This window comes from Galleria mellonella, unplaced genomic scaffold (genome assembly GCF_026898425.1).
Source record: "Galleria mellonella isolate WM207_F2 unplaced genomic scaffold, CSIRO_AGI_GalMel_v1 utg778, whole genome shotgun sequence".
Taxonomy (NCBI): domain Eukaryota; kingdom Metazoa; phylum Arthropoda; class Insecta; order Lepidoptera; family Pyralidae; genus Galleria; species Galleria mellonella.
In genome coordinates, this window is record NW_026442150.1 from 1,412,906 (window position 1) to 1,439,251 (window position 26,346).

The window sequence follows — 26,346 nt, forward strand, 5'->3', positions numbered from 1 at the left end:
TTAATATTAACAATTATACTGTTATACGAATGTAACTTTGATTTGACATCAAAATAAAAATCTTGAATTTGATGAAAATGTTCTTTTTATTATTATAAATAAATTTAAATATAATGGTCAAATACAACTTAACTTTCCACTACTTTTGAGATAGGTATCCGAACGGCATTCTTACACTTATAACAACATAACGATAAAATATTTAACTTTTTAGTTATGTGGTTCCGTAGAAATTTATTACTCGACATATTTTGTCTTTTTATTTATATGAATAAAAATAAATCGCGATATGTTTTGCAACGCAAAAAGGTCCAGAATGGATAGGTTAATTTTAATTAATTGCGGTATTAACGAGTCTATAAATGAATTAATTAATATCTAGATTAACTTAGTCTTAGGATTCAGTCTTTTAAAAAAGATGCATATGTAATCTTAGATACATCTGCTGATAGTTAAAAATCCGCTCCTAATTTTGAGATGAGAACCGTTGATTGTAGATGAGCACGGCGTGATACCTCTTTAAAAAGTCTTCAGACACTATTTCTAATTAATCCCATTATCTCTGGATTTTTGGGTTTCTGGACAAATCTATAATAGTACAAATAAAGTATGTACACAAATATTATTGTCATAATCGAAAACATTGGGGGCAAAGAGATTGTTAGTAATAGAGAGTAAGAATCCCATTGCTAGCAATATACGAGTATTCTGACACTTCCCTATGGTTGACTGGGAGAGAATGCTTTTAGCATTAAGTCCGCCATGTACACATATTTGTACTAATGAATAAATAAATAAAATACCTAACCAGGTCGACCTCCTCGCGGTTCCCCCTCGAAACTATCATGGTTAATTCCTGATGAATTCATCATGATGGGCTAACGGACCTGTTTACATTCTCATCAGTTACACTTCACTGGTGCTCCACCAGCGTATTCCGTTAACGCAGGCGGAGTTACCATTCCATTTTTACCCATAAAAAAAAATCGAAAACATGTATCATAATAATTAAATGTAACTTGAGTATCTGAGGTCCAAAATTATTATTTTTTGATTTTCGGTAGTAATACATAATACATTGAAATAATATTTACGGAATAATATTACACGGAACTCTAAAAAATGACAGTACATATAAAGGCGTTCAACACTCTCTAATTGAAACGTAATTTGTAAACTTTGTAAAAATTACGTAATTATTAATATCTATTTTTTATTTAATTGTTCACGTTGTATATGATAAAAGATAATCAAATTAAGTACCTGTCTGTAATAGTTTTTTGTAAAAATTTACAAACGGATGTGACTTAAATTTTTTTCTTTGTTATACCGCAGTTCCGGCAACAACTGCCGCCGAACTGTCAATTCTTAAATATGTCGCGCTATCTATACCTCACACTTCATTGTTTTCTTTTCACAAATACGCATTCTAAACATGGCATCGATGTTAAGTGTGTTACGGACTTGTGGTTTACTATATTGTTTAATTTTAAACGTGTTCGCTGTCGATTATAATAACCCGGAACCATGGATACTTAAGTTAGAATTGTTGTCGAAAAATTGTACTCAAAATAAATGTAAATATTTACTAAAAGCGAACGGTGGTGAGTTTCTCGGTCATTATTCTTGGAGACTAACCCCAGTGGGTGGTGCTAAGGGTGGTGATTGTGACGTGATTTACCCAAATTACGAGTTGCGAGAAGTAGAAACGACGCGGTGGTATACTAAGCTAAACGTAACGGTGCCGCACGGAAGTAGCAAGATATATTTCTGTTTACATTATTATGAGAAGAAAAACACACCATTCGGCGGCAAATGGTCGCACCAAGGGGAGACTATATTTTTGGACCCTAAAATTGGGGACGCAGAAGAAGAAAAACAAGAATTGTCGTAAGTAAATAAATAATAATAATAATGAAAAAAAAAATTACACACTTAATGTGCGTTTTTATAATTTAATTTAGCACGGTATGTTATCATAAAATTTTATTATTACGGATAAATAAGATGAGCTAAATGTATGTGTTGTATGAAGACACATAAAATTTCCGTGTACGCCCACGATATCGTCGCGGAAAATTAAAGGCGTCTTCATACCGTTGGAATATAAATAAATAAATCAATAATACCAATATATATAGGTCATATTACACAGCATTATCTAATCACAAAATAAGCTAAGCTTATATTATAGATACTAGACAAATGAGGGAAAAACTGATTTTTTTTCATAAATGTCTACCTACATAAATTATGCCCCTTTATAAAATCGTCAAACTTCTCATAAATCCATTTTTGCTATTTAACTGTTTTGTCTCTTTATTTGGAGCCAAATTCCTAATTTGAAAGAAAGTGACAAAACATTGTTATAGTTAAAATAGGTTTGTAGAAGGTTTTAGTTTTTATTTATTTATTTTCTCCACAAATTTTACAGAAAAAAATTATTTATTTATTTTTTATGAATATAAACTTCCCTTATAAGTACCCCCTGTACATATTTATAACAATTATCCAGGGCTGGTCCCTTAAAAAAGTACATAGTTTTCTCTCAGGTCAGTTTTTGCTTAAAGCTCAAAGCTCTATTCCTAATTTTGAGATGGGCACCAGACAATTCTAGGCTACACATGACCCACCCGGCCCCCTCTCTAAATGTGTCTATGATTATACACAGAAAACACTCCGAGAAATACAAATAGGCATGTATATGAATACTATATTGTGTAGGGATTGAACCTGTGACCATCAGAAAGTGAACACTTGTGTTAAGCTACCTATAGTGGTCTACAATATACATACAACAGTTATTACATACTTTTGATGACTTTTCCAATCTTAACATAATCTCACTCATCATCATCATCATTATCAGCCATTATCTGTCCACTGCTCAACATAAGCCTCTCCCATAGACTGCCATAAGGAGTGGTTATTCCTTATGGCAGTTTACCATTGGGGGGATTTTGCCAGTAATCACCATGCTTGGCAGTTGGGTTGGCAGGGGGGAAAGGGATTGTTAACAATGGAGTTTAACAGCCCCATTGCTAGCAATATAGCCTATTAGGTAGACCTCCACATGGTTCCCCTGGAAACCATTGTGAACAATTCTTGTTGAATTTGTCACGATAGGCTAACTGACTAGCTTCATCCATACATATTACTCACTGGTGCCCCACCAGTGTATACTGGTAATGCATGTGGGGTAACCTTTTTATTATCACCCATTAAAAAGAAAAGAAAATGCTGCTGCCCATCCCTCGAGCATTGAGTTCCTTTAGTCACCTCTTATGACACCCATGGAAAAGGAAGAGGTGACCCATTCTATTCTGGGATCACACAGCATCTCATTATAGTAACAAAATTGCAGGGCAAAGAGGCAGTATTAATTTGTTCTTGCATAAATGGCATTGCATGAGGGTACCATAGGTGTCACTGTATACTCTGTAACGTTCATGATAGTGTTTATGTCCATAAATGAAAGTACTTTCCACCATCAGCATTGGCATATTCAAGATTGTTTATTTTTTTGTTTTCTTAGACATGTCTTTACATAACTTTGGCATGATATATCAACTGTGCTCACATAATCCTTGCCTATATTATCCTTTAATAGTATTACCAGAGGGAGACTTTGTTTAAAAGTCGATTGCTTGGCTACCTCTGTCCCATTCGTATTTCTACTATGAAGCAGTTGTGTTTGCATGGCTGTGTTTCAGTTTGAAGGGTGGGATATGGCGTGAATTTACTGGGTACAGAGGAATAATACCTGAGTCCTCAGGAATGGCCATGCATGGGGGTATCATGAGCGAAACAGTTACGTCCATGTTACTGCTCATGTGTATAGGTGACGGGTACCACTTTCCATCAGGTGGGCCGTCAGCTTGTTTGCCATTCTAAGTTGTATAAAAAAAAACTTTCCCAGCGGAAAAGAAATTATTAGTAATGGAATCTAACAGCCTTCTTGCTGGCAATATACTTCTGTCTAGGTCTGGAAACCAATGTAGTTAATACTTATTCGAATTCTTCATGATGGCTGGCTGACCTATCTTCATGCTTACCTATCATTCCTCACTGGTACACCGGCAGAGTATACAGATAGCGCAGGCGCGGTTATCATTCCACTATCATCTATTAAAAAAAAAAAACTCCATTGCTAGCAATATATTCTATAACATATGCGGTCTCTCTGGAAACCCTATTTAAATACAACCTATCAGATTGATCTCCACGCGGTTTCCCCTTGTTTTTTGTTTTTTTTTAACGTGTGGAAAATGCTTTATGCAGACCCATACACCTTGTAGGAGGTGAATGGATACTGTGGGAATTCTCCTGTAAGGCGGGGGTGTACCCACCAAAAACCAGTCGATATACCCTCAAGCTGCCATATATCGGAGACATAGATTCATTTTCGCACTCACCACATCTCCGACGGCACGCGGTTCCCCCGTGATAATCATCGTGGTTGATTCTAGTGGAATCCGTCACGGAGTGCCAACTGACCTGCTCCATCCTCACCTATCACCCGTCACTGGTGTTCCGCCGTATACCTACTCACAGCGCGAGCGAAGCGACGGGCACGAAAGAGCTTCAATTTCGTTTTAAATCGTAGAGCAGTGTTTTTTCCGGCTGGGTCGCGACCCCCTGGTGGAGTTTCGAAGCCTCTATGGGGGGGGGGGGGGTAAAACTACCTGTTTTTGCGACCTAAGTAAAAACAAACAAAATTATAAAGATAGATTTGCGACATACACTCGCGGAACGGACTGCCGGCATTCGGGACATTCGGGCGGGGATTCCGTCACATTATTTCGGTACGCATATAAATCGCGTTATCAATTTAACGTCATATTCGATGTAAAAATATTTATTTATTTATTCACTAGCGGCCCGTCCCGGCTTCGCACGGTTGGACATTTTTTACAACATTTTACATTTTTATCTGTACCTACCTAGCTACCTATTTCATAAATGTGCCCACTGCCACCTGCCCCTCTTCCGCGCCGCTAAAATAGGTGTGAATAACATGTACAACGCGACAGCGTTATTTTTTCTACTTCTATAAATGATTAAATTCGTAATACCTATTGAATGGAATAGCCGATTTGAACAATTCAAAAAGTAATCTGCATAAATTGAAACAGTTTTGAAAACAATATGATTTATTTGAATAAGGATTTAAAGTATGAATAACATGGTGTAATTTTGGTCGGTTATTCTATCAACTTTTAAAATGTAAAAAGTGGTTATTGTGACATAACGATAATAGTTGGACATATAGTGTCGCGAAGTTTTTTGTGGTTATTGATATTTTCTTCAATATTGTAGAACATACTTTTGCTCTATCACCAATAGTTTCCGCAGCGCACGCGACCAAAGATATTTTATAGCGTATTTTTTTTACACCTTGAGTTACGTTACTAAAGTTTTAGTTAGGATCCCTAATCTTTTCTAGCAATAAATATAGCCTATGTTACTCAGGGTGAATGTAGCTTTCTAGAGGTGAAAGAATTTTTGAAACTGGTAGTTTTTGAGTTTATTCATTACAAACATACACACAAAAATACAAATCTTTCCTCTTTATAATATTAGTGTAGATTAAAGTAATTAATTCTGTTTTTATCCGAAACCTAATTATGCAAATTCATAAAGATGTTGTATAGATTGAAATATTCAGTCCCTACAACATCTTTGTAACATTATAACTAAGAACAAGGTATTACATAGAAGGAATGATAAAATAAAAACTGTAAATCATACGGTTGCCTCCTTTCTTCTTATGCAAATATAATTAGTAAAAAGAGGACGAAAGATACACCATCAATTGTAATTTTTCCCAATAGATAGCAGGTAGACAGTGTTTGGTATGTCAATTATTTGTAAATGAAAAATTTTACATTACTAGATTATATATTGAACACAGCTTATGTAGAATGTATGTGTAGCGATTCATTCCGCTACCTCCTTTTAAAAGCGCCAACAATTTTTACCTCAATATAATATTAAGACTCTTTTTCGTTTGCATAATTTAGAAACATTGTGACGTTTGAGTTTTACTTTATCTTACATCTATCTATCTGTCTTTACGAATATAAAATATTAAATAGTGATTAAATGTTATTGTCGATTGCTGTTCATTAGTTCCCTTCTGTCTTTCAACTGCAAGATGAATAGAATCATTCTGCAAGCAAGGTTAGTGACTTAGTTATTACTGTATTAGATGTCCTTAGTTACTACAGTATGCAAGCAGGTTATATCTGAATTTGGTAGGGTTACACGGCCGCCCATCTGAAGCTCGCCAAGGGGGAATGAGGACCGTGTGGGGGAGTGTTGCATATACCCTTCACGCCCCGAGGTGTAATTACCCTTCATTGGGGCTCGTGTCAGTGTCGATGTTGATTTCAAAAGGGATCCCTCGGCATTGTCGTTGTTAGCTGGGAGGTATATCGTCTGGTCGTTTAGCCGGTAGGAGTCCGGCAGTACCCACACGGTCCCTAAGCTGTATGGGTCTGCATGATGCATTTTTCCTGACTTAAAACAAAAAAAAAGGGGTTATAAGGCTGTATAACATTTTCTATACACTAGCCTGCTATGAATTGACAATTTTATCACTCCTTCTATGTAATTCCTCGTTCTTAGCATTATAAAATACATGAAAAAAAGGGAAAGGTCGAGGAGTCGGGAAGTATTTTTTCGTACGGGGGGGGGGGGCATCGTGTTATGAAAAAGAAAAACACTGTCTAAAGGAAAACATTGTTAGTGCTGAGTTGATCCTTATTGTAACTAAATGGTGTCTATATATGGGAGTTTTTTTTTATGGATGACAATGGTATGGCGACCGCGTTTGCGCTAACGGTATATGCTACCGGGGGGAAAGGGATTGTTAGTAATGAGGTCAAATACCCCCATTACTAGCAATATACCCTGACAGGTCGATCTCCACGCATGGTTCCCCCTGGAAACCTTTGTGGCTAATTCTAGTTGAATTCGTCAGGATGGGCTAACTGACCTGCTTTCATCCTCATCAGTCATCTATCACTGGTGTCCCACCATTGTATACCGATAACGCAGACGGAGTTACCATACCATTATCACCCATTAAAAAAAAGGTATACGCCGGCGGGGCACTAGTGAGGGATGATGAGCCCATTGTTGATGAATTCACTTAGAATTGAACACGATGGTTTTTTTTTGTTGGATGAAAATGGATTGGTAACCCCACCTACGGTAACGGGATACACTCGCGGAGCACCAGTGAAGGGTGATATATGAGAATGAAAACAGGCCAGTTAGCCCATAACATATGTGTGTATTCATAGTGTCTCCATACAAGTGCTTCTAGAAAAGCAACTTTTTCATACAATTTTGCGTGATAAATTGTTATGAGTGATTCCTTTATAACTTTTTTATGCTACTTAGAACGGCAAACAAGCTGACGGCCCACCTGATGGAAAGTGGCAACCGTCGCCTATAAACATTCAACAGTACCATGGACATAACAGAGTATACTGTTTCGCCCATGATACCCCCCATGCGTTGCCATTCCTGAGGACTCGACTGTTATTCCTCTACCGTGTAAATTCAATAATTACTGTATTTTTTTTTTATTTTATAACTTTTGCATCTTTTTAATGTGTAAACACTCATTTTATTTATTAAACAATACGTCAAGATACTTTATATGCGTAAAAATATAGAACACTGATAAAAAAAACGAGTCAGCTAATTGAACGAATTTTTTTTTAAATGGATGATAATGGAATGGTAACCCCACCCGCGCTATCGGTATACACCGGCGAGGCACCAGTGAAGGATGATAGGTGAGGATGAAGCAGGTCAGTTAGCCCATCGTGACGAATTCAACAAGAATTGTTCACGATGGTTTCCAGGGGGAACCACGTGGAGGTCGACCTAATAAGGTATATTACTAGCAATGGGGCTGTCAAACTCCATTGCTAACAGTTCTTTTCCCCCTTAATTAAATGATTAGTTGACCCGTTTTTGAGGCTCGATACTCTATCTACATAATCTAAGCATACATTGTAATAAATTAATTTATTATGGTTATGTTATGGTTAGGTTACATTTAAGTTGACAAATTAAAAAGTACGATAACATTAAAGCAAAAAGAGCAAAAAGCAAAGATTGTTTCTAAAGTGTGTCAACTTAATTAAAAAAAAAACATATCTTTTTAAATTACAATCGGCCAGTGCAGCTGTATGAAATAAACCTATTTCTAACGATTAAATTATTCTCAATTTGATCACAGACTTCAACAATAAACAAAAGATTATATATGCGTGTGTGTGTGTCAAATACATGGCAATGTGTGTGATGTTTCTTTTATGTATAATTAAAAAAAAAATACCATTCTGCACTCCTCTATTTAAACTGTAAGTGTACGAAATTTCATACTCCTCCGTCCGTGCAATTTTCTTAAGGGATACAAAGTTTTTGCTTCACGTATTAATATGCAGATAATAGTTCGTAGTTCTTAAGCATTAATATTTTTATGGTACAGTTTTATGAATATTCCTATAGTCACAGAAATAACTCAAGGTAAGGCGGAGAAGTGTAGGTGAAACTTCATTGCGTCGATCGACGCGCGTATACCGAATGATACGGTCTGTTTAGCAAGCAGTCTGATATATAAGCGAAACTAACTGTTTCCCGCGGCTTCGACCGATTATTCACGATCAGTATTTCTTTTTATGCAACTCAGAATGGAAAACAAGCTGACGGCCCACTTGATGGAAAGTGGTAAGCGTCGCCTATAAACACGAGCAGTACCGTGTACATAACAGAGTATACTGTTTGGCCCATGATACGACCCATGCGTTGCTATTCCTGAGGATTCAGGTGTTATTCCTCTGTACCCTGTAATTTCACTGCCATATCTCACCCTTTAAACCGAAACACAGCCATACAAACGTAAACTTTGCAGATAAATGGGGAAAGAAATATATTTTTCCTCATATTTTCGATCATAACTGGTGGTGAACATAACACTCGATTTCCACACACTTCACCGAGCATTCTAGAACCATACTTCTGTTACATTAACACGAAAAGATTTTTTAGAAATAAGTTCAAGTGCAACACTTAATATAAATATATCTTTTTCAACAGGCAAACAACCCCAGACGCCATCGACGGAGCACAATGGGGTGACCTTTCCCACGACACAGATGTGAATTACCTCAGTTTGAAACACAAACCAACCAAGACTGCACCAAACGATGTTAAAACAAAAACAAATATACATTTAAGTGGACTTAATAAGAATCTCGATGATACATCATTAAAAATCAATAGAATAGATAGTAAAAATGATATAGAGGTCGATAGAAGTAAACGTGAAGTATTACACGATATATTTGACAATGACGACGATAATAAACTTAAGAAAGGTGAAGTAAGTAGTTTTATAAACGCTGATTCGAATGTAGATATGAATATGGAACATAATAGAAATCTATTTGATAAATATTTAGCTATCGATGAAATTTTACATAAAGATAATACAGTGGTGCATAAACGCAAGAAACACGAGTTGAATAGTACAAATTTAGTTAAAAATAACAATAACAATAAAGTAGTGAATTGTAATACGAAAGTCAAAGTGAACAGTACCGTTGATGATGACGTTGATGATCATGATAAGGAGGACGTGAATAAAGTACGTGTACAAAGGCAAGCTATGTTCCCTGATATCAATGATTTCACAAATGTAAGATCAGCACCGTTTGTGATCCATGTGGACGGATTGAGGATAGAAGACTCTGAGAAGGAGCCGAGGATTACTGAAGAGGGCCTTCCCAGTGTACTAGCTGACTCCGGCGTTACGTTACGGTGAGTTTTATATAATATAAATACTCTAGTTTTTAGTCGCGACTTTGTCCCCGTGACCAGGACTAAAACTAGCCTATATTCTCCGTTCTTCTCCATCCCTCTATACCAGATTTCTAAGTAACTAGTTTTTGTAATAATACTTTGGTGGCAAACAACCATACGGCCCGTCTGATGGTAAACGGGGTTAAGTAGCCTATAGACGCCTGTAACACCGGGGATGTCACGCGCGCGTAGCCGCTCCTAAAGAAGTCTTAATACGCCCTTTTTGAAGAACTCCATGCAGTAGCATCTGGAGAAACCCTCGGCAGGAACATTCCACAACCGGTTATGCCGTTAAGGTGCTATAAGGTTTTTTTATACAACTTAGAATGGCAAACAAGCTGACGGCCCATCTGATGTAAAGTGGTCGCCTATGGGCATAAGCAATACCATGGACATAACAGAGTAACATAACTCCCTTCCTCCCTCTCTCTTTTAAATACGAAGTGATCGTATAAGGATTCCGATTTTTCCTTTAGAGGTACGGAACCCTAAATATATAATATAATAATAAAATATAATAATTAATGCTCCTCTCCACTCAGGGTTTGCTGGAAGAGAACTCTTACAGAGTTAAGCTCGCCTGTTGTGTACATCTTTATTGCATATATATGTTTGTAATTTTTTGTGTACAATAAAGAATAAATAAATAAATAAACTCTAAAAGTTTTGAATTGAGAATCTACTTTTTTTTGACGTCAATTAAAAAAAATACTAACTGTATGTAAATGTAACAATACATCACGAGTGACGCAGTCGGCTAGACTGCGTGCGTAGACCGCCCGACCTTGGGCGCCATCGATCGGTGGCCTTTCCCGATTAGCGCTGACTTATCACCGTCTTATAATGGGTCAAACGAGTAATTTTTGTCCGTCCGCTTGAAAGAGGCTTTTTTTTTAATGCGTGTTTTTTTTTATACAACTTAGAATGGCAGACAAGCTGATGGAAAGTGGTCACCGTCGCCTATAGACATAACAGAGTATACTGTTTCGCCCATGATACTCTCCATACGTTGCCATTCCTGAGCACTCGGGTGTTATTCCTCTATACCTTGTAAATTCACTGCCATATCCCACACTTCAAAGCGAAACACATCCATGCAAACACAATAGCTTCACGGTAGAAACACGAATGGGACAGAGGTGAGAGAGGGAGGGAGGGAGACTTTGTACAAAAGTCGATTAGTGGGTACCTCGTGTTTCTACCGTGAAGCAGTTGTGTTTGTATGGCTGTGTTTCGCTTTGAAGGGTGAGATATGGCAGTGAATTTACACTGAGTGTTCAGGATTGGCAACGCATGGGGAGTATCATGGGCGAAACAGTATACTCTGTTATGTCCATGGTACTGCTCATGTCTATCTATAGGCGACGGTTACCACTTTCCATCAGGTGGGCCGTCAGCTTGTTTGCCATTTTAAATTGTATGAAAACAAAAAGGTGGCCAAGCAAACGACTTTGAAACTCTCCCAAATAATTGCTGAAGAATTACACTTGCAGGTTGTTCGGTGAGGGTTTCACTCCAAGGACGGTGATAGCTTTCACGAACCACGAGCAGGAGTATGGCCAGCAGTGCAAATTCATTCTGAAAGGTGAATATATGGTATGTATGACAGTAAAGGAAGAAGTGATAAGCTTTGTTTATATAGCGCTTGTTTACGAACGCTTTATTGATTGGTATGTCCTTGTCATGGCGAGGTAAACATACCTGACAGTTAACTATGGCGCGAATATCTCCCATAAGTTGGCGAATTGTTAACAACTAGCGATCCGACCCGGCTTCGCACGAGTAGACAGAAATAACCGATCAGTTGGGGGGGAAAGGGATTGTTAGTAATGGTGGTCTGATTGACCCATTGCTAGCTATACACCTCTAGAAATCGTCATGGTTTTTTTATGGGTGAAAATGGTATGGTAACCCCGCCTGCGCTAACGGGATACGCTGGCGGAGCAACAGTGAAGGGTGATAGATGAGAATGAAAACAGGCCAGTTAGTTCATCATGATGAATTCATCAGGAATTAACCATGATAGTTTCCAGGGGGTACCGCGAGGAGGTCGACTTGGTTGGGTATATCCATATTTTTCAGATAGGTGCATATTAGTGCAACTTGCCAATGCAAACTATTGTAAACCGATCCCAGTTATAAGATAATTCCTAACTGTTGTTACATGAGTGCAGTATAGAATTGTCATTAGCAATAGATTTGGATTGATATTGATATCAGATTCAAGAGTAGACCTGCTGATGAAAAGTCGTAACCGTCGCCTAGAGTCATGAATAGGCTAGAGCCATGGACATAACATACTGCTCATGTCTATAGGCGACGGTTACCACTTTCCATCACGTGGGCTGTCAGCTTGTTTTTCTAAGTTGTATAAAAAAAATAACAGAGTTCAGTATTTAAAAAGTTGTCATTCTAAATTCAAATCAACTTTCCAGGCAAAGGAAGATACTGTTACAAGAAAGTCCGCTGTCTTCGAAATAACGGCTCCGCCCCCCATAACTGGTTCCAAACTGTACTTATGCGTGAAGAACTTAAAGCCAGGAATTACAGACATATCCAACGACGAGGACAAGTACATACACCAAGGGACTGACCCATGGAAGGTTCTGGCGACCCATAACAAACTGCTTCCTTTATGGGCCACGTTTATACTTATTCTAATATGCCTTATGTTCTCAGCCCTTTTCTCGGGGCTGAATCTTGGGTTGATGTCGTTAGATAGGACAGAGTTGAAGATCATAGCCAATACTGGGACGGAGCAGGAGAGGAAGTACGCGAGAGCTATAATGCCGGTTCGGGATCACGGGAATTATTTATTGTGTAGTATTCTCTTGGGGAATGTAGCGGTGAATTCGACGTTCACGATTCTCTTAGACGAATTGACGTCTGGACTGTTCGCCGTTATATTTTCGACGCTGGCTATAGTGCTGTTGGGAGAGATAACGCCTCAGGCGATCTGTTCACGGCATGGTCTCATGGTGGGCGCCAAGAGTATTATGATAACCAAGGTGAGTTTATTGTTTTATACTAGCTGTACCCGCGGCTTTGTCCGCGGATCAGGATATTTTATGTATTGTTAATCAATACATAACGTATCCTATAACGTATAACCAGTGGGAGACTTTGTACAAAAGTCGATTGCTTTAGGTACCTCTGTCTCATTCGTGTTTTTACCGTGAAGCAGTTGTGTTTGCATAGCTGTGTTTCGGTTTAAAGGATGGGATATGGTGTAAATTTATAGGGTACAGAGGAATAACACCCGAGTCCTCAGGAATGGCAACGCATGGGGGGTATCATGGGCGAAACAGTATACTCTGTTATGTCCATGGTACTGCTCATGTCTATAGGCGACGGTTATCACTTTCCATCAGGTGGGCCATTAGCTTGTTTACCATTCTAAGTTGTATAAAAAAAAATCCTGTTTAAAAACAATGGGCGACCTTATCGCTAAAAGCGATCTCTTCCAGACAACCTTTGGGTGGAGAGGAGTATAAACAATTTCAAGTAGTTTTTTTTTTCTTATACGAGTACCACAAAGGTGGCAATCAAGCATACAGCTCGCCTGATCGTAAACGGTCACTGTAGCCTATGAACGTCTGTAACACTAGGGGTGTCACGTGTTTGTGCATGAGTGTTATAGATTACTTAATACGTGCATATTTTTAGGCGGTGATGGCCCTGACTGCCCCCATGGCGTTTCCCGTGAGCAAACTCTTGGACTATTTCCTGGGTGAAGAGATTGGAAGCGTCTACAACAGGGAGCGGCTTAAGGAACTCGTTAAGGTAATATTTTTTAAAAGTTTTATGTAACGTCGTTCTATTAAGCTCTTTCGTTCAAAATTTGCAGTCTATTTTTAGGGTTCCGTACTAAAAAATATGCAAAAAAATGTTGTCTTGAAAAGATTGCTCTCAGCAATAAGACCGCCTCACTGTACTTATACAACTGTATCGTTACATTTATTAATTGTCTTGCTTATTTCCTATATTGTATAATGCAAATAAAGTATACTCATTTATTTATTTATTTATTTATTCATTAGTACAAATATGTGTACATGGCGGACTTAACGCTAAAAGCATTCTCTCCCAGTCACCCGTAGGCAAGTGTCAGAATACTCGAATGCGGTACTAGTAATTATTGATATACATACATACTAAAATTACATATATAAACAAATAAATATATATAAATAACAAATATACTTACACATATATGACATATACTATATTATACACGAAGTTGAGAATAATATAAAGCACTCATTCATTCAAAAAAGGAACCATAATATGCTAGGCTTTTTCCTTCCTTCCTTTCGAACGTTCTTCCGTCAGTCCATTCGTTCGTTCGTTCGCCCGTCACAACGCTATACCTCAGAGGGCCTACCGTGAAATGTTTTTTGAAATTTCGGGGCCGAACGGAATACAAATTTGACGTTAAAATTACATAATGCATACCGTTTGAAAATATTTGAAATGTTAAAATATCGTTTCTTTGGACTTTTACGGTAGGATTTATGACAAACGAAATGTTAAGCTCCATTTCCAATGAAAACACAAAATTGTGCTCGAAATTTTGAAATTTTATTTCATGTTAGACTTACAGCGACTACTACTGCTATCGATTTTAAATTTGGAACGATTTTCCATATCATTGGCCCGCATATATTGCCATATGTAGTAAATAATTGAAAATTAAATACATAATGTACCTGTATAAAATGGCCAATGTATAAATTCAATAGTTAATATTTGCACGCCATTCGATGTGGCGAAACATAATGGACATCTTGTAAACTTCACAAATGCAACACCTTTTCTACAATGTTTCTAGCAAATAAATTTCATTTCATTTCAATAACAATAATTGAAAAATATTCTTTGTTAGCGATTCCAAAAGGCTTAAAGTAACTCATAAATTAGTATTCTATATTTTTATTTGATGGGTGAAAATAGTATGGTAACCCCGCCTGCGCTAACGGGATACGCTGGCGGAGCACCAGTGAAGGGTGATAGATGAGAATGAAAACAGGCCAGTTGATGATGCCAGCCATCATGATGAATTCATCAGGAATTAACCATGATAGTTTTCAGGGGGAACCGCGAGGAGTTCAACCTGGTTGGGTATATTGCTAGCAATGGGATTCTCAGTCTCCATTACTAACAATCCCTTCTCCCCCCTGCAATATGCCCTATTAGGTCGACCTCCACGCGGACATCGTGAACAATTCTTGTTGAATTCGTCACGATGGACAAACTGACCTGCTTCATCCTCACCTATCATCCTTCACTGGTGCCCCGCCGGTGTATACCGATAGCGCGGGAAGAAAGTTAATTATCATTCCATTATCACCCATTAAAAAAATTCATATATCCCGGTTAAACAAACGAGTTGCAGCCATGATGCAGTATTACAACAATATTTGTACTGCAGGTGACAACAGATGTGAACGATTTGGACAAGGACGAGGTGAACATCATTTCGGGGGCGCTGGAGCTCCGCAAGAAGACCGTCTCCGACGTGATGACGAAGCTGGAGGACGCGTTCATGTTGCCAATCACGTCCATACTCGACTTTGAGACGATGTCGGAAATCATCAAGTCAGGTGAGAAGAGTGTTCAAACAGAATATTATGTACATATATATATTCTTTATTGCACTTGTAGCTTATATATAAAATGTTGTGAGCAAGGGTGGACTTATCTCTGACAGACATCTCTTCCAGTCAACCCAGGGGGCCTACCATGAAATGAAATCCCGAACTTTCGGACACGATTTCGTGTTTTAGTTCATACATAAATTGGCCCAGTAAATGGAGCTTAACATTTCGTTCGTCATAAATACTACCATTAAAGTCCAAAGGAATAATATTTTACTATTTTTAATTTATTTAAACGGTAAGTATTATGTAATTTTAACATCAAATTTGTGTTTCGTTCGTGTCCGAAATTTCGGAAAACATTTCATGGTAGGCCCTCAGTACAGTAAAAACGCATTTCGTAACGTTTCGTAACATTTCGAACGCAGTTAGCTGCAGTGCTATTATTATTACTATTACTGTAAGACAGGCTTTTTCAGGCACAAAAACCTGTGACACTGCGACCTTTCCGTGATCTTTTGTGCTCTCCCCTTTTTAAAGTTCCCTGCTAGTTCCTATCAGCGATAGGAATTTTAAGATGTTCTTTGTAGCGACGTTTTTTATCTCCTCAGGATACAGAGTGTGTTTTCCAAAGGCCATATATCGATTATGTATGAGTGGGCTACAGCGACACATTCAGTGCTGCGGCGTTTCTTCCTCACTGTGACAAAATCTGCAAACACTTTTTGGGCATAAGCCTAGTTGGGCCATATGCTTGTTTAGTTGTTTTACATAAATATTATTTTTACTTCATCAGGCTGAATAACAGCTATTTATACTAAAGTTGGCGTTGTGGTCCCAGCATAGATTAGGCCACCCCTTCCTTTTGGGTGTCGTAAACACGCGACTAGAGGAGGTCGAGGGATGGTCAACACTGTCCTTCTTAAAACATCTCCAAAGCCTAATTGCGGTTGCCTACCAAGCGTGGAGACTACTGGCAAAATCCCCCCTAAGGGGGAGGCTTATGTTCAGCAGTGGACAGTTAAAGGCTGGTATGATGATGATGACACTAAAGTATTCAATTGCCAATCATCTCTATACTGGTTTTTACCAGAGGGAGACTTTGTACAAAAGTCGTTTGCTTGGGCACCTCTGTCCCATTCGTGGTTCAACCGTAAAGCAGTTGTGTTTGCATGGCTGTGTTTCCGTTTGAAGCGTGGAATATGGCGTGAATTTACAGGGTACAGAGGAATAACACCTGAGTCCTCAGGAATGGCAACGCATGGGGGGTATCATGGGCGAAACAGTATACTCTGTTATGTCCATGGTACTGCTCATGTCTATAGGCGACGGTTATCACTTTCCATCAGATGGACCGTCAGCTTGTTTGCCATTCTAAGTTTTATAAAAAAAAACCTGAGTCCTCAGGAATGGTAACGCATGGGGGTATCATGAGCGAAACAGTATACTCTGTTATGTCCATGGTACTGCTCATGTCTTTCCATCGGGCCGTCAGTTTGTTTGCTATTCTGAGTTGTATAAAAAAAGAAGGAAAAGAAAAAAATGTCGGTTAAAAATATTTCGTAGTCAAGTGTAGAAATTGTAAACCGTCCGCTGGCTAGTACCTATGTCTCTAATATTTGAAATTTTCTATTTCTGTACATGAGTTAACTGGAACGTTGCCAGGCGTCCTTCGTCTATCATCTTAAACCATATTCAACACAATTTGCCGACCTTGACGCGTACGTATGCAGAAACCGTCAGATCGGTGGAGATTCTCGATTCGACCAATTTTTTAATAATATACTTTATAACCTATCTATACTTATAATAAATCTGTAGAGAGGTCAATTCTGTGCATGAAATATATTTCCAAAATAACTATCAGCGGGTGATTAGTGATCGATACTGATGCCAAAAATGCAATCAGTAAAATTTTTGTCTGTCTGTCTGTCTGTATGGTTGTTATAGAAACAAAAACTACTCGACGGATTTTAACGAAACTTGGTACAATTATTCTTCATACTCGTTGGCAGGTTATAGTATACTTTTCATCACGCTACGATTTTAATTGGCTAATTAAACCAGGTGATATAAATCATGTTCAAAATTAAAGGCAAAATACTTAAAAAATAAATTTGACAGCTATGTTTTTTTTTCTGCAATGGACATTATAAAGGTATCCAGACACGATCAACTTAAAGTGAACTTGTTCTTTTATATAATTTTTGAGCGTTCAATGTTATGATGGAAATTTCCACTATTATGCAATGAAGAGTAAAGTAACTATTCGATTAAATTGATGAGTTTGTTTCAATTAAGTGAAATTGCCGAAGTTTCGTATTACTTGGCAAATAACATGCATGTACTATGGCACACGCATGAAGGAAGGGAAGGAAAGGAAATTGTTGGTTTATATATTTTGCTTTTTGTTTTTTTTTTTTTCTTTTGTTTTGTTGCTTTTTTATTTTCATTCTTTTATCTCTTTTACTGTGTATTATGTGTATGTCTGTATTGTAATTTGTGTGCTGTAAGTAATGTAAATAAATTATCTATCTATCTATATACATACATGCATGAGCATTGGCAGTAACAATACTGTTTCGATATATATATATATATATATATATATATATATATATATATATATATATATATATAAAATTCTCGTGTCACGGTGTTTGTTACCAAACTCCTCCGAAATGGCTTTACCGATTTTTATGAAATTTTGTGTGCATATCGGGTAGGTCTGAGAATCGGCCAACATCTATTTTTCATACCCCTCAATGATAAGGGTAACCCCCTTTCTAAAAAAAAATTTTTTTATTTTTTTGACAAATTTTTCCATTTTTATTTTATTATGATTTAGCATTGAAAAATACATACAACTTTAAATTTTCATCGTTTTACGATCAACCACTGTTTTAATTGCGATTTTTATATTTCGCAATAAGTGGTAAAACAACGTTTACGGGGTCAGCTATATATATATATATATATATATATATATATATATATATATATATATATATATATATATATATATATATATATATATATATATCCCATTCCATTATCACCCATTAAAAAAAAACAAGGCAAATTCATAATGAAGTCTTTACTGCATCTCAGACAGATATCAATCTCGCGGAATTTTAATCTTTCCTATAATTAATGTGGATATCTTGGATCAAGAAGAATATTGAAAAGAAGAGTAAGAATGTGGACATTTCTTCGTAGCCTGATGGGAAGCCACTTGAGTTGAGCTAGTTTTAATAAATGACCCCCCATTCCAGGCTACTCCCGTATCCCGGTGTACGAGGGCACGCGCGGGAACATCGTCACCGTGCTGTTCATCAAGGACCTAGCGTTCGTGGATCCCGACGACAACACGCCCCTCCGCACGCTGTGCCAGTACTACCAGAACCCGTGCAACTTCGTCTTCGAGGACGTCACCCTGGACGTCATGTTCAAACAGTTCAAGGACGGTGAGCATTTTTAAAGCATCGATTTTTTTTTTAATCAACTGTGGTGTGAGGAAATGAATTGTTGGTAATGGGGTCTAACTGACCCATTGCCAGCAATACAGGGTGTATTGCTGGCTGGTATCAGATCGACCTCCACGTGATTCCCCTAGAAACCATCGTGGTTAATTCTAGTGGAATTCGTCACGATGGGCTAACTGACCTATCTGTTCATCGTCACCTATCAACCCTCACTGGTGCCCCGCCAGCGTACCCCGATAGCACAGGCGGGGTTACCATTCCATTGTCGCCTATTATAAAAAAGCCACCGTGATGGTAAACAAGCTAACGACCCGCTTGATTGTAAACTGTTACCGTAGCCTATGAACGCCTGCAATACCAGGGGCATTACGCGCATGTTGCCTACCCTGAGGGAACCAATTTACCCCTTTTTTGAAAAACCAGTATACAATGTTATTAGAAAAATACTTGTACTAGATAATTTTAAACTTTCAACCGTTTGGTTTGGTCGACCACCCCTTCCTTCCTTCCGTGGGTGTCGTAAGAGGCGACTAAGGGAGGGCGAGGGATGGGCAGCAGCGTCCTCTTTAAAACATCGCCAAAGTGTAACTGCTTAATAAGAGAGACGCTGCTGCCCATCCCTCCACCATAAGCTCCCTTAGTCGCTCTTACGACACCCACGGTCAAGGAAGGGGTGGTCCATTCTATGTCGGGACCTACACGGCTATATATTAATCATATACTCTCGTTTATTTGATGAGACTTTGTACAAAAGTCGTTTGCTTGGGTACCTCTGTCCCATTCGTGTTTTAACCGTAAAGCAAAAAAAAATGTGTTAGTTTATTGTGGGAATTTCACTACTATTTTTTTTTTATATAACTTAAAATGGTAAACGAGCTGACGGCCCACCTGATGGAAAGTGGTAACCGTCGCCTATAGACATGAGCAGTACCATGAACATAACAGAGTATACTGTTTCACCCATGATACCCCCCATGCGTTGCCATTCCTGAGGACGCAGGTGTTATTCCTCTGTACCCTGTAATTTCACTGTCATATCCCACCGTTCAAACCGAAACACAGCCATGCGAACACAACTGCTTCACGGTTGAAACACGAATGGGATAAAGGTGTCCAAGCAAACGACTTTTGTACAGTCTCCTTCTGGTAAAATATATGTAATACTAACGGTCCGGTACGTGCTTCGCTACGTATAAAGTGAAATAATAAAAAAAAAATTAACATCAAATTCATTTATTCAAACAAAAAAATATTTTATTAATTGCTAGCTATTTTAATTGTACTGTCAACACTGAAAAAAGTTTCAATTTGACAGCACAATCCCCATCTTAAAAAAAGTTTGAATTTGACACAAAAATCCCCATTAACAAAATGATCCGCCATTTATATTGAATTCATTTGTTACAAAAAATGTGATAAATGAAGAACCGCTCGACCGATTTTGTGCAAACTTCACATAAACCATCTACTAAATAGTTCGAACAAAGCGTAAACATTTGGTTTGGATAGGTGAGCCCGTGCTTGAGTTATAAAATTACAACGAAATGTGGCATTAATTTTTATATATATAGATATCTTATTGCTGTGTTTATTATTTATTTTAGGAATCCTATGTTTCACTAATAAAGTTAAATAAATAAATAAATAAAATATAATTGTCATTAGGTCACAAAGGTCACATGGCGTTCGTGCACCGCATCAACAACGAAGGTGAGGGGGACCCGTTCTACGAGACCATAGGGCTGGTCACGCTAGAGGACGTCATTGAAGAGATGATCCAGGCCGAGATTGTGGACGAGACGGACGTGTTCAGTGAGTATACAGAATTTCCCATTGTGCCTCCGATCAAACTGTTTATAAATACTCCTCTCCATCCAAAGGTTGGCTGCAAGAGATCGCTCTCAGCGATAAGGCCGCCCATTGTTGTCTCACTGTGATCATTTCTTGTAATTGTTTGTTTCTTATCCTTCCTTTCCCGTGACCTTTCTAATTCAATGGTCGAGGGATGGACAGCAGCGTCCTTCTTAAAACGAAAACCCCCGTGACCTTTCTAACTCAATGGTCGAGGGATGGACAGCAGCATCCTTCTTAAAACGAAAACCTAGCTGTGATTGCCAATTCGTCTGCTGATTGTGGCAACTATCGGCAAAGCCCCCCAATAGGGAAAAGGCAGTGGACAGTTAAAGCTTAGTTAGCTTACATTGCTTCTAATTGTTAATGTTACTGTATGTTTTAGTGCTGTAAAGAATATTTATGATATAGTAGTACATTACTGCGGCGGCCAGCAACTGAGGCATTGATGGACGAACGTGCAAATGTGGGTCGAGGCGTAGCCGAGGCACACATACGTGAGTCCATCAATGACTAGTTGTGGCCAAGGCTTGTATAGTACTTTTCTCAAACAATACGCGGAAATCAAAAACACAATTTCACTTTTTAAGTTCAATGACGAATAACGAACAATAATAATTTTTCATGCGCCATAATGTTCCTTTGTTTTTTTTTTTCAATAAACAGCTTTCTCTTTGCATGCTAGTTTGAATTTTAAATAAAACCTTTTATAAGTTACCTCCTTGGTAGCCATGTTTCGAAGTAAAAGGTCATTCCATTATTAAATTACAGGACAGACATGAGTTTACATAGTAATTTATCTGGCCGCAAAACACGACAGATATGGATTTTCATACAACTTTTGCCGGCCGCTGCCCTCATGTATCTGGACAGTACGGCAATTTTGATTTATCTGTAAGAAGATTGTTAAAATAATGCTCACATTTCCAAGCATGTTTGAGAAAAAGTATATACTAATTCCTCTGTTCGCCTAATGGTCGACTGGTAGAGAACACTGTCTGGTGTTAAGTCCACCATATGTGCATAGAATTTCAATGTGCATATTAAAGTTTAAATAAATAAATATACATTGCATCCCATCAGTGGACAACCGGACAAAGAGACGTCGCAACCGGCCTCAGAACAAGCTGCAAGACTTCGCCGCGTTCGCGGAACGTCACGAGAACCAGCGCATCCACATATCGCCGCAGCTCACGCTGGCCACATTCCAGTTTCTAAGCACCAGTAAGTATAACCCAGTACCGTGTACCGATAGCTAGATGCAGTTTGGTCCCGCACCTTCCTTTCCTGTGGACGTCGTAAGAGGCGACTAAGGGAGCTTAATGGTACTCGACCATTAATGGGCAGCAGCGTCCCCCTTAAAGCCAATATTACCAAACCCTAACTCCGGTTGCCAAGCGCGATAGCTATTTTTTTTTATACAACTTAGAATGGCAAACAAGCTGACGGCCCACCTGATGGAAAGTGGTAACCGTCGGCTATAGACATGAGCAGTACCATGGACATAACAGAGTATACTGTTCCGCCCATGATACCCCCCATGCGTTGCCATTCCTGAGGACTCGGGTGTTATTCCTCTGTACCCAGTAAATTTACGCCATATCCCACCCGTCCAACCAAAACACAGCCATGCAAACACAACTGCTTCACGGTAGAAACACGAATGGGACAGAGGCACCCAAGCAAACGACTTTTCTACAAAGTCTCCCTCTGGTACTGACAAAACCCCCATTATAGGGATCTATTCAGCTGTGGACTCAGTTAACGACTGACATGGTATGATATACGTATACGTTGGCGGGAAACCAGTGAGGGTTGATAGGTGAAAATGAAAGCAGGTCAGTTGGCCCATCGTGATGAATGCCACTAAAATTAACCAGGGGACTCCAGGGGAACCTGGAGTTTGACCTAATAGGCTGGTAATGGGGCAGTTAGACCTCATTACTAACAAGTCTACCTATTTATTTCTTTAATTCCTTCCACCCAAAGGTTTTTTGGAAGAGATTGCTTAGCAATAAGACCCCCTTTTGTCCTACACTATGCTTATTGAAAATTCTTCAACAAGTCTTGTAATATTGGTTCTATAAAGTGGTAAATAAATAGGTTCATTCCCCAGGATACCTTGATTGATTGACCAACCACCTTAGTCTTGGGGGGGAATAGCAATATACCCCGTCAGTTCGACCTCCATCCACGTGGTTCCCTTGGAAACCATCGTGCTGAATTCCAGGTGTATTTATCACGATGGGCTAACTGACCTGCTGTGTAATTTGCACTTAACCCTAACTGGTGCCCCGCCTGGTATACTGTTAGCGCAGGCGGGGTTACCATTCCATTATCACCCATTAAAAAAAACACCTTAGTCCTCCCACTCTAACACGACCACATTGAGGGGAAAAGGGATTGTTAGTAAGGGAGACTGAGAATCCCATTGCTAGCAATATACCCAACCAGGTTGACCTTCTCGTGGTTCTCCCTGGAAACTATCATGGTTAATTTCTGATGATTTCATCATGATGGGATAACTGACCTGTTTTCATTCTCATCTATCACCCTTCACTGGTGCTCCGTCAGCGTATCCCGTTAGCGCAGGCGGGGTTACCATACCATTTACACCCAAAAAAAAAACACGACCACATTTCTTACACATATTCCTTTCACCAGGCGTGGACGCGTTCAAGCCCGACACGGTGTCAGAGACGGTGCTCCGCCGCCTGCTCCGCCAGGATGTGATCCACCACATCAAACTGAAGGGGAAGACTAAAAAGGACCCGAGCACCTACGTCTTCCAGCAGGGGAAACCGGTTAGTAGCAATTACATATTAAAAAAAAAATGTAACCAATTTTGAATAATAACCGTCGAGAGTGTACTGTATTTCTTTTTTTTTTTTTTTTTATACATAGATAGATAATTTATTTACATTACTTACAGCACACAAATTACAATACAAACATACACATAATACACAGTAAAAGAGACAAAAGAATGACAATAAACAACAAAACAAAAAAAAAACAATAAGTAAAATATATAAACCAACAACTTCTTTTCTTTCCCTTCCTTCATGCGTGTGCCATAGTAACACAAAATGGTCACAACTCAGTTTATTGCTTTGTCCTTAAAAGAGCAAAACAGTGATATTCTGCTGTGGCGAAATTCTTTATTAAAAATAATAATAAAAAGCAATATAAATAAAATGCATTGTGTGTGTCTGTAATATACATATTGGCAGTTAATCTAATATTTTTTTGGAATAAGATTTTTTTTTTAATCAAGTATATTAGTGGTCGAGGGATGGGCGTTGCCTGCAATTGCCAGGGGGGAAAGGGATTGTTAGTAATGGAGACTGAGAATCCTATTGCTAGCAATATGCCCAACCATATCGCGGTTCTTCCTGGAAACTATCATGGTTAATTCCTGATGAATTCATCACGATCGTGATGAATACACCTGGAATTCAGCATGATGGTTTCTAAGAGGAACCACATGGAGGTCGACTTGATAAGTTTTATTGCTAGCAATAGGTTTCGTAATTTGCATTACTAACAATCCCCTCCCCCAAGCAAACAGCAGTTGATGGGTTGTATTAATGGTGGTGATTTTGTGTGCAGGTAGACTACTTCGTGTTGATCCTGGAGGGCCGCGTGGAGGTGACGGTGGGCCGTGAGAACCTCGTGTTTGAGGCGGGGCCCTTCACGTATTTCGGTGTTCAGGCTCTCACGCAGAACATTGGCGTTGGTTAGTACTGTAACATACGTAGCGTGTAATAAATACATAGTATATAATACACACGTGCTGTACAATACACACGTGGCATGTAATACACACGTGGCATGTAATACACACGTGGCATATAATACACACGTGGCGTATAATACACACGTGACATAATACACACGTGTCATATAATACACACGTGGCATATAATATACACGTGTCATATAATACATACGTGGCGTATAATACACACGTGGCATATAATACACACGTGTCATATAATTCACACGTGGCGTATAATACACACGTGGCATGTAATACACACGTGGCGTATAATACACACGTGGCATGTAATACACACGTTGCATATAATACACACGTGGCATATAATACACACGTGGCGTATAATACACAAGTGGCATATAATACACACGTGGCATGTAATATACACGTGGCATGTAATACACACGTGGCATGTAATACACACGTTGCATATTATACACACGTGGCATATAATACACACGTGGCGTATAATACACAAGTGGCATATAATACACACGTGGCATGTAATACACACGTGGCGTATAATACACAAGTGGCATATAATATATATACATGCAACATACATTGCCCGTGTGGTCCCGGCATAGAATGGGCCACTTCTTCAAATCCCGTAGGGGTCGTAAGAGGTCACTAGGGGAACCTAATGGTCAAGAGATGGGTTACGGTTGCCAACCCGCCTGCCAAACGTGGCAACTACTGGCAAAAATCTGATATCGTCAACGTCATTACCATATATATTATATATATTCATCATGTGGTGCAATAAATAGTTTATAAATAAGTAAATAAATAATACTGTGACACCAGCGGAGTCCCCGACGCCGTCCGCCATGGGCTCGCTCCAGAACATCACCATGGACTCGATGCTGCGTCACACCTTCGTGCCGGACTACTCCGTGCGCGCCATCGCCGAACTTTACTACCTCACCGTTAAACGGTGAGTGGAACTTGATGTACTTAACCGGAGGGGGGCGTGCCCACCCCAGAATTGTCTGATGCCCACTCCAGTCCCGTCTGAGTGTACATATGCGACTTTTTAAAGAGGTTCCCCCCCCCCCCCCCGTACTAATATAACACAATTGTAATAACACGATATCCTGACAGGATATATACCCTGTTAAGTATATTGCTCAGCAATATTGCTGGCAATGGGATTGGTAGTCCGTATTACTAACAATAATCCCCCCCCCCCCCATTAACATTACCATTTATTACCATTTTCCATTAAGTGGTTAGCCTTGGTGCTGTTCAGAAGTGTTTAAAAAATTTATATGTATCACCAGTTCCCTGTACCTGGCCGCTAAACGAGCCACGCTGATGGAGAAGGGAGCGCTGTCCAAAGGCGCCACCAACGAGCAGTTCGACACCGAAGTGGACAAGGTAATTAACAAGTACATTTTGGAAATGGAAGCCACTACAATTGTTATAACATACGACGTACTAACGCACGCACGCACACACAACACACACAACACACACACACACAGGCACGCACACACACAGGCACGGACACACGCACGCTCGCACACACGCACGCTCGCACGCGCACACGCACGAACGCACGCCATACATGTGTGTGTATGTACATATACATACACACATACATATACACACACTCATATATACACACACACACACACACACACACACGCGCACACGTACACGCACACAGAGAGAGAGAGAGAAAGAGAGAGACAAGTTACATAGACCCTATTGGGTATCTACAAAACAACGCTAGTACTCTGAA

The 26,346-nt window shown here is 39.0% G+C and overlaps 1 protein-coding gene across 1 annotated transcript in view; it reads left to right on the top strand.

Annotated features, from left to right (window-relative positions):
• The first annotated feature begins 1,165 nt into the window (after positions 1 to 1,165).
• LOC113521140 (unextended protein-like) overlaps positions 1,166 to 26,346 on the top strand; it is a 34,792-nt gene continuing 9,611 nt past the window's right edge. Inside the window, exons 1-13 of the mRNA XM_052901305.1 lie at positions 1,166 to 1,890; positions 9,121 to 9,843; positions 11,379 to 11,481; positions 12,321 to 12,893; positions 13,552 to 13,668; positions 15,317 to 15,488; positions 18,758 to 18,949; positions 20,633 to 20,779; positions 21,902 to 22,042; positions 23,483 to 23,622; positions 24,431 to 24,557; positions 25,407 to 25,536; positions 25,883 to 25,979. Of these exons, the coding sequence (XP_052757265.1) occupies positions 1,436 to 1,890; positions 9,121 to 9,843; positions 11,379 to 11,481; positions 12,321 to 12,893; positions 13,552 to 13,668; positions 15,317 to 15,488; positions 18,758 to 18,949; positions 20,633 to 20,779; positions 21,902 to 22,042; positions 23,483 to 23,622; positions 24,431 to 24,557; positions 25,407 to 25,536; positions 25,883 to 25,979 (3,117 nt within the window). The 5' untranslated portion in view covers positions 1,166 to 1,435. The remainder of the gene's footprint in view (positions 1,891 to 9,120; positions 9,844 to 11,378; positions 11,482 to 12,320; positions 12,894 to 13,551; positions 13,669 to 15,316; positions 15,489 to 18,757; positions 18,950 to 20,632; positions 20,780 to 21,901; positions 22,043 to 23,482; positions 23,623 to 24,430; positions 24,558 to 25,406; positions 25,537 to 25,882; positions 25,980 to 26,346) is intronic.